The following is a 15,182-nucleotide window of genomic DNA, read 5'->3' on the forward strand; positions in this document are numbered from 1 at the left end:
GCCGCGTTCCAGGGAGCGGGGGCCATTCCACGTGCTTGCGCGTGAGTTATCCCGGGAACGTGGGATGCGGTGTGGCTGCGGCGGCCGCATGCACCTGGTGTGGGGAGGCGGTGAGTTGGGGTGGCTGGCCTTGGCTGCTCCGACTGTTCTCTCCAGCAGTTCTTGGGAGGACGTGCTTCTCCCTGGCACCAGCACCCTCAAGCCCTTTGCAGCTTCCAAGAGGTCGCAGAAGTGCTTTGTGCTGGGGCACCAGCTCAGAGGGAGGGTGGCACGTGATGAGGAGCTGAGAGCATCCTTAGGCTGCGCTGCTCATTAATGCACCCAGTTAAGACGAGACTTGTAGCTACAGGACTGGGAACCGGCGTCCTGACAAAACCTGTTGGCGGTGCAGCCGTTACGAGTGCTCCGTTCTGCCCACTCCGTTCTGCCCCAGGTCTTCTTTTCAGATGAGCCTTCAGTTTTCCCTCTCCTTCTGGATAGCAACAGAGGCAAGAATTAATCCCAGCCTATATTAACTCTTAGCAGCAGAAGACCCCCACATTTGATCTCCTCCCCTCTAGGCTGCAACAGATGGATACTGCGATCTCCTAACCCTCCTGCGTGCTTTTTGCTGTGCTTTTGCAGCATTTGCTCATTTCAGCGTTTGGAAGCTGGGCTCAATATGTGGAAGTTGTGCTGAGCATGAACGTGACCTTTCTTTGCCTTAAGGGAGTTGCCGGGGAGATAAGGATGCAAACGTAACTTTCTGGTTGTTTCTTAAAGTATTTTGCATAGGAATCATGGCTATTGCAGAGAGTGGAAAAGGGTATCGATTAGGTTGTTTCACCATAGATAAAAACACTCTGTTCTGCGATAGAAGAGCAAACCACTGACACATATTCTGCCTTCACGTTCCTAGTAGGATGAATAGAGACTGACCAGAAACTCATCCAGGGGAGCGTAAATGAGTCCTCGGAGCGTAACCTGAAATGTTTAGTTAAACTGCTCTGCTCAGCATTTGTATTCCCAGTCTGCATTTCCTTCTCCATCAGTGGAGGAAAGTCAACCGTTCTGGGTTTTATTTCATTTGTGTAAGCCTGGGGTCGGATCTGCAGTGCTCGCAGGGACCTTTCAGGGAAGGTGCTAATGCCTGTCTTTAGGCAGAGGCCTGGGAGAGGAGAAAGAGCAGGTCCTGCTCGTCCGTCCTCCCCAGCTGCGTGGGGCTGCCACTCCTCCTGCACTCCTCTTGTGCCAGATGGAGCGATTGTGCGGCTGCGGGAGAAGGAGCTGATCCGGCAGAAAACCGCGCTGCCAGACAAGTGACTCACCTGCACACTCAGGGCCCTTTGGTGGCCGCCTGAAGCCACTTGTCATTCCACGGTGTCTGAAATGACAACCTAAGGACGTGGCTTTTGGATGGGTTTGTGCAGTCGTAGCTGTGGGCTGTGCTGGGGAGGGGGCTGGCGCTGCTGCCGTGCTTGTGGCCAGACCTTCCTGCCCCCTCCCCAGTGAGTCCCACAGCAGCAGCAACCGCCGCGTTTGGAGGGGAAGGGGTGGCCGGCCCCGCGGTGGGGCGAAGGCGGAGAGGCGCCTCGAGGGAGAAGCGCTGACGTTGCCTCCAGCCAACCTTGCAGGCAGCACGTGGACGTGTGTTGTGATGCAACGTGAGTCGGGAAGCGAACGCCTTCCCTGGGGAAGGCGGGGAAGGTTGGAGAGTGCTCCTGTCGTCGGGGGAGTTCTTGCCTGGGCATCCAGAGCAGACTTGGTGTTCTTGGTGTGGCAGGGTCTTCTCCTGACGCGTTTGTGTGCTGTGCCAGCCTGCGCCAGATTGCGCCACCTGGTCTTGCCCATTATCAAAATTACAGCGTGTTCTTCCCTATCAGGGTTGGGAGAGACGGTCGGGAGGAGGGGAGCAGTTGCCGCCTCCGTGTGGGCTGTCCAGCGAAGCCCCTGATTGCTCCTCCATGTCACGGCTTCCCATCCGTGCCTGCCACAGGGAGCTGTTCCTGGGCCGAGAGCAGACCGCACCGACTGCGTTCGCTGCTAACCATCGCTTGCTTGCTCGTCGGTGTTGCTGAGCCTGCTCTTATCCTTCCTACTATCAGTTTTAATGAGAAAACTCTACACCCCGCAGCTTGGTTTTGCGAGGGATGCCAAAGACGTCACCGAGGAAAGCCAAATAGGATGACCAGTGCACTTTGTTAATGAGCGGAAGACTAATGAAGTTTTTAATTAGCAGGTGTGCAGGGGTGAGAAGAAGGTGCAGTGAGACATGCACATCGTGACAGCAGAAGCATTGCGCTAAAGGCACCAGCTGCGCGCTTGAAGTTGCCCCTGATGGAGCAGGAGCTTCTTGTGCTTTGCTGGCCCGGGTCGTGCTTCCCACCAGCCGGGCAGACCAGGGCGGCAGCACCTCGGGGACGCTGCCTGAACCTCTCTGTTGGGTTTGGTTGGAGAAGGATGGGCAGCTGTGCCCAGCTCAGAGCAGTGGTGAGCAGAGAGGAGGGAGACGCCGTGTGGAGCTGCTCCGAGCTGTGGAGCTGCTCCCGGACCGAGGGCTTGCTGCCATGGTGTTAGGCAAACGCCAGGCAGCCCCTCATTCCTGCAGGATCCCTGCTGGCCGCTCAGCCTCCAGCTCAGCTCAGGCTAGTGCGCGCTGTGTTCTGCTCTGCCTTTGGCCTGCCTCAGCTGCTGGACTTACAGGTCTCGTTGCTGGACCAGAGCTGCCGCTGCATCCTCCCGTCAGGCCTGGGTGTCCTTCTGTGAGCAGCATCCCCTGGTCCGTGTTCCCTGGAGCCTACGCTGAGGCCGTGCACCCTGTCAGCCTGGAAAATGAAGCGTCCGCTCTTTGTGGAATGAGTGAGCACCAGCCTGCATCAAAGGCTCCCATTATTCTCCTTTTCTGCTGCCTGAAACAAGGCCTTTGGCCAGCTGGTCCCACCTGCCTCTGGGCAGTGCGCGAGCGCTGGGCGCTGGTGCCAGGCTGCTCCCGTGTCTGCCTGTTGCACGTTAAAAGCGCTGTTCTGGAAGCAGAGCGCCATTAATTACAGCCCTAGTGAGACAGGCTATCTCTTCTGATGAGGATCTCCTGAGGGCTGCTTTAATGGCGCTGTCAGATGTGTCTGCATTCCTATGTGGAGCAATTACGTACCCCGTGTAATTTGCCCACTGGTTGAGGCGTTCTTCCACAAGATACGATACTCATTCACGTTCCGTGGCGCTTGGTGTTTTCTTCCTGCTTTAGTTTGGCAGCTGGTGGCAGCCAGGGTGCTGGTGGTCTCAGGAGGGGACCCTTCTTCCAAAATTCTTCTCTGCAGCACCTCAGGCCCTTTAGGAGAGATCTCTGCTCTTCCCAGGGGTGTTTTGTGGCAGTTTTGTCCAGTTTGTATGTAATACAGCCGCACCGGTGCCAGGCCCTTTGTGGTGTCGGTGCCTGCTGTGGGGCTTTGGTATTCCTTGACCAGACTGGTGGGGAGGGTACGTAGCTACTGGCCAGGCACTGTTTTGCTCTGCTGAGTTGCCCCGAGTCCTAAAGGTTCCGATTTCCCACAGGTGGGCTGACGTCCCCCCGTGGAGATGCCAACCTGCGAGGCGACGGGCACGTCTTGACCTTGCAGGTGCTGCATCAGCAGGGGCGCAGATGGCGTTTGCCCAGGCACCCATTTCCAGCCTGGTGTGTTCCTTCGCTGTTCAGGAGATGCCGGCAGCTCCTCCAGTCTCTTCTGCCGTCAGCACTGTTGGAGCCCCCTGCCTCCTCTTGTGAGCCCTGTATCCCAGTTTGCAGCCCTCAGGGCTCCAGAAGCCTCTTTTGGGTAGAGGCGCCTCTGGGCTGGCTTGCTGAGCGGAGCCCAGGGAACCCGTGATGCCTTCAGCTCACCCCCCGACAGACGTGCCTTCTCTCGGGGTCTGGATTTCAGAGGTGCCTTTGGTGCCCTCTCTACGTTTACACGTTGTTGTCTCCAGGAGCCTGCTGGTGGGGACGCTGATCTAGATGGGCTTCTCATCCCTCGTGCGGAATTTGCAGCCGCTGCACATTTGTGTGGCAGCCACCTGGGCACGGGGGATGGCTGCAATGAGCTTGTTTCTCGGCCGGGGCATGGGGGCCTCCAGAGCCTGAAGAAGTCCACTGGAGATCACCAGAGCGCCAGGATCAGATACAGGAGGCTGTGTTTAGGGAAAAGACCTGCACGCACCAGCAGATTTTTCCTCTAGATTGGTGGTTAGCAAGGCGGAAAGAAGCCGCAGCGCTGGTCTGGCACCTCCCAAACGCCGAGGAGCGATGGCTCCTCCCTTGGCAGCTGCTTTCTCCCCCCACCCTTTTGCCTTGTATATAAGGCCCCCTCGGAGCAGCCTCGGCACAGCACATCCCACTCCGGCGAGGCAGACAGCGAGCCGCACCTCCAGTCCCAGCACCTCTGCTCCAGGAGAGTGAACCAGAAGGCCGTCAGCATGGGTAAGAGATGCTCTGCAGCCTCCCGCAGCCCACAGCAGCTCCGAGCCTTGTGGCTCCATCCTGGACCGGGCTGCAGCCACTGCCTGGGGGCTGCGGACATCCCCCCTTGGACCCGAGTCCCCGCTGGGGACTGGCAGGTCTGTTCCGCTGCAGGGAGGAGAGGGGTGGCACTGGAGTGTGGCACCTTGTCCGGCTGGGGCCGAAGGTTCTCTCTGTTCTGGGACGGCCCTGGTGGCGCTTCAGGGAGGATTCCTCTCCTGGGTCGGGGGGTCGTCAGTGCCATAAGCGGAGCAGGGGCCGGTCACAGAGGTCCCCGTTGAGAGCTGGGGTGGGAGAAGGTCCCTTGGGTGGGACAGAGGCTTCCGAGTAGGCACCGTCTGGGACGTGGACGTTTCTCATTTTATTCTTCTCCCCAACCCAGACAGATGCAGAGCTCAGTGCTACGAGTACCCCACCTGCCCGGAGGCTGTGAAAGGCAAGTCCTCTCGAGCATGTCGTGCAGCGGGTGGTGTTTGGGAGAGAGCTCCCTGTTAGTGGAGACCCCCGTGAACGTGTGCCGAGTCCCCTCCCCCAAAGGGGCAGGACGGTACCTCCGTGGAGATCTTCTCCGCTGTGGTTGTTCTCGTGCCTCTGGGTCGGTAAGGGAGCCAGGGTTGGGCAGTTGTCAGTGCGCAAGGAGGAAGGGATGGAATAGCTGCAGGTCGTTGCGTTCAGCTGCCTGTAGGAAGGTCTTGGCATCCAGAAAAGTGAGTTCAGTCTTCTCTGAGGGTCTGCTGAAGCTTTTCTTTTCCCGCCTGGCTGGTTCACGGCGTGCTTTAACACAAGCTTTCCTTCTACGCAGCTCCTAGAGAGGAGGTTGCCTACGTGACCTGCACCTACAGGGAAACCTGCGTGGAGCAGCCTGACTTCCTGGCCACCATTGACCTCAACCCCAGATCTCCCTGTTACTGCCAGGTACCCGTGTCCCTGCAGCGCTTGCCTGGGATGGTGCCCAGCTGCTGGCTCTGTGCTTCATGGTGCCTCGGCATTCGGGACCTTTCCTCCTTTTTGCTTGGGACTCCAGGTTGCTTGATAGCCACCCTGGGATGCCAGGCGTCTCTCTATGCCTGGCACCTTCTTGTCTTGGGCATTTTTCTCTCCTGTCCACCGTTCCCTCCTGCTGCCTGGTCATGCCCTGCCAAGACCCATCTGGGAAACCCCTGGTGAGTTCTGTCACAACAGGTCTCTCTCTTGCTTCTCCGCGGTTGTACGTGTGAGAGAGGGCTGTTGTCTGCCTGCAAACTCACCTTCCTGCTGTCTTTGCGCTGTCCTGTGTGTGCCTGGCTGCGGTTGAGTCGTCTCCGTCTCGGTGTCCTGGGGACAGGTCGGCTCTGACTCACTTCCCAACTCACTTCCCGAGAGTCTTGGTGCTGCTAGTGAGCTCCTGAGCACGTGCTCTGGATCAGCCTGTGGGTGGCTGCTCGGCATGGGGAACGGTCTCCTCTCAGCGGCACGCCGTGCCCTAACGCGGAGCAGCGGCCAGTGCACGGAGCAGTGTTCTCGTCCCGGAGCTCTGCAGGCAGTGCCAGGCGCGCAGGTGGAGGCTGCCAAGCCAGAAGCATCTGCCAGCGTGAGGGTCCCCGTTTCTCCCTGCCTCCCTGTGCGAACCCTAACTCTGCCTTGGCTGCCTAGGTGATCCACCGCCTGCCCATGCCCAACCTCAAAGACGAGCTGCATTCCTCGGGGTGGAGCGCTGGCTGCGCCTGCTTTGACACTGCCACACCGAGGAGGAACAAGCTGATTCTTCCCTGTTTGATTTCCTCCCGCATTTACGTGGTGGATGTGGGTTCCCAGTGCCGGGCTCCCAAGCTGTGTAAGGTATGCCTCAGGTGACGCAAGGACAAGTTTCTGGGAAGGAGTTGGGAACTGGTGCTTCTGGGATAATACACAGGGAAGAAGGGTTCTGTCTTCATTTCCTCTTCTACCCCGGTTTTAGGGAGCTGGGTCACGTTTTCCGCTCGGCTCTCTCCTTTCCAGACCAAGGAAGGCTCTGCTCATCCTTGCGTCCCTCTCTCTCCGCCTGTTGCGTTCAGAGAGCCTAATCGTGGGCAGTCACGCCCCGCACCACACCTGCCGCCCCAGCAGTGCGGTGGACAGACAGGCTGTGATGGGTTCGGTGTTGCTGCATTCTCCTCTGCGCAGAGGGGCAGCTCAGGGGCTTCTGTGCTCCTCTGCAAGGAGGAGCAGCCCCTGGCAAGTGGGAGTCCTTGGAACGAAAGCTCCCGCAAGCATCGGAGGTTTGCAGGAGTCTCTGGTGGCCAAAGGCTCTGCCAGGGAGCGTGAAATGAGCCGAGCAGTCGCCGGCTGAGGTGTGTGTGTCTCTGTGACCTTTTATCAGATGATTGAGCCAGTGGATGTCTTCTGGAAGTGCAACAAGGGATACCTCAGCGTAGTGCACAGCCTGCCTAATGGTGACATCCTGATTGCCAACATGGGAGACCCAGCTGGCAACGGGAAAGGTACTTTGCCCGGCGATGACTCCACAAGGAAACGGGCTGCTTTGGAAGCGGAGTACGCGATTGATCGTGCGTCCCCTTTTTGCGCCCCAGGTGGATTCATTGTGCTGGATGGAGAGACCTTTGAGCTGAAGGGGAACTGGGAGAATGAGTGTGAAGCCCCCCCGACTGGATACGACTTCTGGTACCAGCCGCGCCACAACGTTCTCATCAGCTCTGCCGGACTGGTCCCAAAACGCGCGGGACGCGGGTTTAATCCTGACGACTTGAAGAAAGGTGAGGGAATGCGGATGCAAGTGCTGAGCCAGAGCTCAGCGGGGGTGGTGGGAGGCTGCCGGGGCCGTCAGCGCGAGAGCCGGAGCTGGAGAGGGGGGACAGGCAGACGTCCCCACGAACGGCCCGTCCTAGAGGCACGGCTGCAGGACGTGCAGCGCCTGTCCTTACCCCAGGCTGGTCCCTGCCCTCTCCCGCTGCTCCCTCAAGCGCGGCGGCTTCTCTGCAGGCTCTGGCTGGTCACTGCCGGGGCTGTCCCCGAGTGCGAGCATTTGGGGAGGGATTAGTCTCCACAGGTGGCCCCTCATCTTCTGACGTGGTCTTCCTCTTCCGCAGGGGTCTTTGGGCGCCGCCTGAACGTGTGGAACTTGTCCTGCCACACCCTCACCCAGTGCTTCGACCTGGGGGAGGACTCTCTGCCCCTGAGCGTGAAGTTCCTCCACAACCCCGATGCTGCCGAGGGATACGTCAGCTGTGCCCTGAGCGGCATTGTCTACCGCTTCTACAAGTGCGAGGCAAGTGTTCTGCCAGCAGCCGGGGAGACCCGGCCGTGGGGAGCTTCAGGGCGACTGGGAAAGGCACCGAAGAAACGCGGGGTGGCGGGGAGAAAGGAGGAGGCGTGTGGAGAGGGCAGCGTGCGGAGCCAGCTCCGGACCCTTAGGCTGGGGGATTCATCTGAGCGAGGAGGCTCAGCCTTGCTGCTGCTGTTGGCCGGTGCCGCCCCAGCCGTGCCTGCTCGCCGTAGCTGGGCGCAGCGGCAGCTTTCCTCCGGCAGCTTTGCTGGCTGCGCAGGCGTGCGAGTGCCGGGCAGCGCTCTCGCCTGAGCAGCCCGGATCGCTCACGGTGTGGTGCCCATGTTCCTTGTGCAGAGAGACAACTGGGCCGTAGAGGAGGTGATTCGGATACCGGCCAAGGACGTGACAGGATGGATTATGCCCAAGATGCCAGGTCTGTGTGCCCCGAGGGGTGTTTATATTTTCCCTCCCAGAGCGCTGTGTCGTGCAGCCCGGCAGAGACCCCTCACTGACCCGCGGCGCCGTGCCGCGCAAAGATGGCAGAAGGCTTGTCGGAGGGGGCAGGGGCTGCGCGCACCCCGAGGAGGCACCGCTGCCCCAGCTGCAGCCTGCGCGCTCGGGCGGCTCTCGTGCACCATAGGCACGACGTCCAGGGGTGGCAGGGAGAGGCGCGTTCTCTGTGGGCGCTGCCTTCTCTGGAGCTTTTTGTTTGTGTGCCCTAGCCTTCACGGTGGACCTCGTCATCTCGACGGATGACAAGTACCTGTACCTCAGCAACTGGCTGCACGGAGACATCCGCCAGTATGAGCTCTCCAAGACCTGCAAGCCCAGGCTGGTGGGGCAGGTAAGGCGGGAGCGGAAGGGCTGGCACCGCTGGGTTCCTTAGGAGGGTCTGGCGGTGGCCGCGTGACAAGGCCACGTGTCTCCCCCTGCCTCGCTTCCAGGTGTTTGTGGGAGGCAGCATCCTCAGAGGGGGACCCGTCACCGTGTGCAGAGACGAAGAGCTGAAGTGCCAGCCGGACCCCTTGGTGGTCAAGGTGAGCTCCGTGGCCTCTTTGCCCTCTGGTGTCCTTTGCGCTTGGGCTCTGCTCGGCAAATTCCCTGCCCGCGGGCTCTGGGGCAGGTCTCCGCTGCAGCGGCCCGTGTGCCCGCAGCTGCTGGCCGCTTGCCTGCGCTGGCAGGGGAGGCAGCCGCTCTGCTCCGCTGCGCTCCGCTCCCTGCTCCGGCTTGTGCTTGGCTGCTGCGGGAAAAGCCAGTAACGCCAGGGCTGTCTGTTGTGCCTGCAGTGCAAGAGAGTGTACGGCGGCCCCAGTAAAATGCAGCTCAGCGTGGACGGCAAGAGGCTGTACGTCACCAACTCCTTCTACAGCACGTGGGACAAGCAGTTCTACCCGAACTTGGTCAGGTGAGAAGCGCTGGGCAGGCGCGAGGCCTCTTTTGCACGGCCCCTGCGTTCCAAAGGGGAAAGGCGCCTCGCTGGGGGGGCTCTGAGGACACCTCTGTGACTGCAGGGGACGGGGCCTCCTAACGTGGTCCCCGCAGCTTCCTCGGGCGGGATCTCACGTGCGCCTGACCCCGGCGCCCCTGGCCGAGCGAGGTGCAGCAGCCGCCTGCGTGGAGCCGCAGTGCCCGGCCTGTGCTCGGGAGAGCCCGGGAGCGCTCCAGCCGGGAAGGCGGAGAGGATCCGCCCGTGGAGCCCCGGCAGCCAGGCCAGGCCGCTCTGGCAGCGCCTCCCCAGGTGTCCCCCCCAGAAGTTTTGGTCTGGCAGAGCGGGCGATGGTCTCTCTCCAGCGCAGAGCCAAGCTCCAGCCCGCCTGCCACGTCATTCCCGGCGGTTCGCCCGCGTCCATCGAGCATTCAGGGAAAAGATGTGAGCGCGGGCGTGTGGCCCCGCTGGAAGGGAGCCTCCGCGCCCTCCTCCCTGCGGAAGAGCAGATGTGAAGGAGCCGGCCTCCTCCTCCATACGGAACGGGGAGGTGCGGGCAGGAGCCCCGGAACAGGGCCCTGGCTTGCTTGCCTGTGACCGCTGCGCTCTTGTTCCCTCGCAGGGAAGGCTCCGTCATGCTGCAGATTGACGTGGACACTGAGAAGGGCGGCCTGTGCGTGAACAAGAACTTCCTGGTGGATTTTGGGAAGGAACTCAACGGGCCTTGCCTTGCCCATGACATCCGCTTCGCTTCCGGAGACTCCACCTCCGATATCTTGGCCTAGGCGCCCTGCGACAGGCTCCCTCCTCCTCTCTCTTCTGTGGTGCAGCCGTCAGGGAGCAGCGTAGGATCGTTGGGTTCGGGGGTCCCCACGCCTTGCTGGAGTCTGGGTTTCTGCTGACAGGAGCTGCGGGAGCTCCGCGTCACCGCGCGGGGCTGGGTCAGGCAGAGCAGTGCACGGAGGCACAGGGCACGTGGTCAGCGCTGTTCCCAGTGCCGAGCGGTCCCCGGGCCCGAGGCGCGGAGCAGAGCCGGGGCAGCTGCTGCGGTACGGAGCTGTGCAGCGTGCGGTGCCTCAGAAGGAGGGGAAGCACCCACTTTGTCGGCGTTACTGTTCTTCAGCCAGGTCATTCCTGGACACTCTTCCCGCGGCACGAGAGCCTCCTGGCTGGCTTCTCGGTGCTGGGGCCGCTCCGCGTCATCCCTCCAGGGCTGTCACGCGCTTGGGTTTGGAAAGAAGTGCCTGCTTCCTGACACCGGTTTGCTCCTGTCTTCTGCTTTAAACATGAATAAAATTGTCCTTCGCATCAGCTACATCTTCATGCGTCTTGTTTCACCAAAGCCTTTCCAATTTATTTCAGGGGAAAATGCCAGCAGTAGTTAATGATAAGATCAGGGTTTTGAAGATCCCTGAGACAGGGCACTGGTTTTGCAAGAGTGCCAGTTCGTCTTCCTGGAAGTCTCCAGTCGTGGCCGTCTTTGCTTGTTCTTCTCTCGTGTTCATTCTTGCAGGGACATGTTTCATAGGGCAACTTGCCAACCATTTGTTTTTCTGCCACAAATGAACATCCCTTGTCAAAGTAACGTAGTGTTGTGATCGCCCAAGCCAACCGTTTGGTTTTAGTAGGGCTTGCTTTACCACGCATGAAGGTCTGAAAGAATACTTTTAGTAGCCACTCCAGTGAAATCCCTTGTGTTAAGTGGCTGGCACACTGCTGGAGAGAAGATTGCTTTCAGCTTGCTCAGTTCACACGGACAGCAGAGTCGTAACTCAGTTGAGAAAGGAAAGTTAGTGTTTTCACCCAAAGGACCTACAAAGTGACCTCAGTCCTTAAAAGTTCTTATTTGGCTGTTCTCTTTCACTGTTGTTTCACAAAAGCAAGATGTAGTTACCGGAGCTGTAAATCATCCTCCTGTTTATCGTGTGCTGCGTGAGAAGCCAAATCGCAGTCACACGGTGTAAGCCCGTGTGCTACACGGGACAGCGACCGCCGTCCTCCAAGACCTGCTGCACACCCACGTGGCTTCACATGAACCCCACTCACCTTGAGCATCTTCACAAGGGTGCACTTTGCAGCCAAAGCCATAATTGGCTTGGAGTTTGCAAAAATTAGAATGTAAAGAGGATCCTTCTAGCTGTTAGCCTGTTATGTGTTTACCTTGGAAGAATACAAACTCATTTACTTCCTTCACGGTTCTTTTGGGCAAACACGTTGCTACGCCTGTTGTGCACCCTGGGGTGCTGCTGTTCAGCATCACGATCGCTTGAGCGTGGCACCGCGGTCTGGCCCCCAGCGTGCCTCGATGGAGGGTCTCCTCGGGGGCGTCCCTGCTGGTGAGGTGGATTTGGAAGGTGCCCGCTCTCGCCGCCCCGCAGACCCTCCACAGCGGGTGTCTCGGCAGAGGTGCTGCCGCCTCTCCACGGGTGGGAGGGCGACCCCGGCCCGCAGGCACCCATCCCTGGCGCTCCCACCGCCCGCCCTGACTTGCAGGTGGCCGCGCAGCGAGGTGAGGGCTCGGCCGGGGCTCAGGGCTGCGTGGGGCCGTGAAGGTCAAGGGGCAGCGCTGCAGCGGTGACCCAGACCCTCGACCCACCGCCAGGCCCTGCTCTGCCCCCGCCGTGTCTCTGCCACTAGCAGCCAGCTCGTCCACCCCCCCAAGGGCTGTCCCGGGTCCTTGGGGCCCGATAGCCGCGTTCCAGGGAGCGGGGGCCGTTCCACGTGCTTGCGCGTGAGTTATCCCGGGAACGTGGGATGCGGTGTGGCTGCGGCGGCCGCATGCACCTGGTGTGGGGAGGCGGTGAGTTGGGGTGGCTGGCCTTGGCTGCTCCGACTGTTCTCTCCAGCGGTTCTTGGGAGGACGTGCTTCTCCCTGGCACCAGCACCCTCAAGCCCTTTGCAGCTTCCAAGAGGTCGCAGAAGTGCTTTGTGCTGGGGCACCAGCTCAGAGGGAGGGTGGCACGTGATGAGGAGCTGAGAGCATCCTTAGGCTGCGCTGCTCATTAATGCACCCAGTTAAGACGAGACTTGTAGCTACAGGACTGGGAACCGGCGTCCTGACAAAACCTGTTGGCGGTGCAGCCGTTACGAGTGCTCCGTTCTGCCCACTCCGTTCTGCCCCAGGTCTTCTTTTCAGATGAGCCTTCAGTTTTCCCTCTCCTTCTGGATAGCAACAGAGGCAAGAATTAATCCCAGCCTGTATTAACTCTTAGCAGCAGAAGACCCCCACATTTGATCTCCTCCCCTCTAGGCTGCAACAGATGGATACTGCGATCTCCTAACCCTCCTGGCGTGCTTTTTGCTGTGCTTTTGCAGCATTTGCTCATTTCAGCGTTTGGAAGCTGGGCTCAATATGTGGAAGTTGTGCTGAGCATGAACGTGACCTTTCTTTGCCTTAAGGGAGTTGCCGGGGAGATAAGGATGCAAACGTAACTTTCTGGTTGTTTCTTAAAGTATTTTGCATAGGAAGCATGGCTATTGCAGAGAGTGGAAAAGGGTATCGATTAGGTTGTTTCACCATAGATAAAAATACTCTGTTCTGCGATAGAAGAGCAAACCACTGACACATATTCTGCCTTCACGTTCCTAGTAGGATGAATAGAGACTGACCAGAAACTCATCCAGGGGAGCGTAAATGAGTCCTCGGAGCGTAACCTGAAATGTTTAGTTAAACTGCTCTGCTCAGCATTTGTATTCCCAGTCTGCATTTCCTTCTCCATCAGCGGAGGAAAGTCAACCGTTCTGGGTTTTATTTCATTTGTGTAAGCCTGGGGTCGGATCTGCAGTGCTCGCAGGGACCTTTCAGGGAAGGTGCTAATGCCTGTCTTTAGGCAGAGGCCTGGGAGAGGAGAAAGAGCAGGTCCTGCTCGTCCGTCCTCCCCAGCTGCGTGGGGCTGCCACTCCTCCTGCACTCCTCTTGTGCCAGATGGAGCGATTGTGCGGCTGCGGGAGAAGGAGCTGATCCGGCAGAAAACCGCGCTGCCAGACAAGTGACTCACCTGCACACTCAGGGCCCTTTGGTGGCCGCCTGAAGCCACTTGTCATTCCACGGTGTCTGAAATGACAACCTAAGGACGTGGCTTTTGGATGGGTTTGTGCAGTCGTAGCTGTGGGCTGTGCTGGGGAGGGGGCTGGCGCTGCTGCCGTGCTTGTGGCCAGACCTTCCTGCCCCCTCCCCAGTGAGTCCCACAGCAGCAGCAACCGCCGCGTTTGGAGGGGAAGGGGTGGCCGGCCCCGCGGTGGGGCGAAGGCGGAGAGGCGCCTCGAGGGAGAAGCGCTGACGTTGCCTCCAGCCAACCTTGCAGGCAGCACGTGGACGTGTGTTGTGATGCAACGTGAGTCGGGAAGCGAACGCCTTCCCTGGGGAAGGCGGGGAAGGTTGGAGAGTGCTCCTGTCGTCGGGGGAGTTCTTGCCTGGGCATCCAGAGCAGACTTGGTGTTCTTGGTGTGGCAGGGTCTTCTCCTGACGCGTTTGTGTGCTGTGCCAGCCTGCGCCAGATTGCGCCACCTGGTCTTGCCCATTATCAAAATTACAGCGTGTTCTTCCCTATCAGGGTTGGGAGAGACGGTCGGGAGGAGGGGAGCAGTTGCCGCCTCCGTGTGGGCTGTCCAGTGAAGCCCCTGATTGCTCCTCCATGTCACGGCTTCCCATCCGTGCCTGCCACAGGGAGCTGTTCCTGGGCCGAGAGCAGACCGCACCGACTGCGTTCGCTGCTAACCATCGCTTGCTTGCTCGTCGGTGTTGCTGAGCCTGCTCTTATCCTTCCTACTATCAGTTTTAATGAGAAAACTCTACACCCCGCAGCTTGGTTTTGCGAGGGATGCCAAAGACGTCACCGAGGAAAGCCAAATAGGATGACCAGCGCACTTTGTTAATGAGCGGAAGACTAATGAAGTTTTTAATTAGCAGGTGTGCAGGGGTGAGAAGAAGGTGCAGTGAGACATGCACATCGTGACAGCAGAAGCATTGCGCTAAAGGCACCAGCTGCACGCTTGAAGTTGCCCCTGATGGAGCAGGAGCTTCTTGTGCTTTGCTGGCCCGGGTCGTGCTTCCCACCAGCCGGGCAGACCAGGGCGGCAGCACCTCGGGGACGCTGCCTGAACCTCTCTGTTGGGTTTGGTTGGAGAAGGATGGGCAGCTGTGCCCAGCTCAGAGCAGTGGTGAGCAGAGAGGAGGGAGACGCCGTGTGGAGCTGCTCCGAGCTGTGGAGCTGCTCCCGGACCGAGGGCTTGCTGCCATGGTGTTAGGCAAACGCCAGGCAGCCCCTCATTCCTGCAGGATCCCTGCTGGCCGCTCAGCCTCCAGCTCAGCTCAGGCTAGTGCGCGCTGTGGTCTGCTCTGCCTTTGGCCTGCCTCAGCTGCTGGACTTACAGGTCTCGTTGCTGGACCAGAGCTGCCGCTGCATCCTCCCGTCAGGCCTGGGTGTCCTTCGGTGAGCAGCATCCCCTGGTCCGTGTTCCCTGGAGCCTACGCTGAGGCCGTGCACCCTGTCAGCCTGGAAAATGAAGCGTCCGCTCTTTGTGGAATGAGTGAGCACCAGCCTGCATCAAAGGCTCCCATTATTCTCCTTTTCTGCTGCCTGAAACAAGGCCTTTGGCCAGCTGGTCCCACCTGCCTCTGGGCAGTGCGCGAGCGCTGGGCGCTGGTGCCAGGCTGCTCCCGTGTCTGCCTGTTGCACGTTAAAAGCGCTGTTCTGGAAGCAGAGCGCCATTAATTACAGCCCTAGTGAGACAGGCTATCTCTTCTGATGAGGATCTCCTGAGGGCTGCTTTAATGGCGCTGTCAGATGTTTCTGCATTCCTATGTGGAGCAATTACGTACCCCGTGTAATTTGCCCACTGGTTGAGGTGTTCTTCCACAAGATACGATACTCATTCACGTTCCGTGGCGCTTGGTGTTTTCTTCCTGCTTTAGTTTGGCAGCTGGTGGCAGCCAGGGTGCTGGTGGTCTCAGGAGGGGACCCTTCTTCCAAAATTCTTCTCTGCAGCACCTCAGACCCTTTAGGAGAGATCTCTGCTCTTCCCAGGGGTGTTTTGTGGCA

At 59.5% G+C, this 15,182-nt stretch overlaps 1 protein-coding gene across 1 annotated transcript; it reads left to right on the top strand.

Moving 5' to 3' along the window:
* Nucleotides 1–3,553: 3,553 nt before the first annotated feature.
* LOC129734219 (methanethiol oxidase-like) lies at nucleotides 3,554–10,263 on the top strand. Its single transcript, XM_055696757.1, has 12 exons — nucleotides 3,554–4,432; nucleotides 4,854–4,907; nucleotides 5,274–5,386; nucleotides 6,104–6,289; nucleotides 6,810–6,930; nucleotides 7,021–7,203; nucleotides 7,537–7,719; nucleotides 8,074–8,148; nucleotides 8,438–8,559; nucleotides 8,660–8,752; nucleotides 9,002–9,120; nucleotides 9,764–10,263. Exons 1-12 carry the CDS (start codon nucleotides 4,429–4,431, stop codon nucleotides 9,924–9,926), a joined length of 1,416 nt encoding a protein of 471 aa, XP_055552732.1. The 5' UTR covers nucleotides 3,554–4,428; the 3' UTR covers nucleotides 9,927–10,263.
* The last annotated feature ends 4,919 nt before the right edge of the window (nucleotides 10,264–15,182 follow it).

This window comes from Falco cherrug, chromosome 19 (assembly GCF_023634085.1).
Source record: "Falco cherrug isolate bFalChe1 chromosome 19, bFalChe1.pri, whole genome shotgun sequence".
In the NCBI taxonomy this organism is placed as follows: Eukaryota; Metazoa; Chordata; class Aves; order Falconiformes; family Falconidae; genus Falco; species Falco cherrug.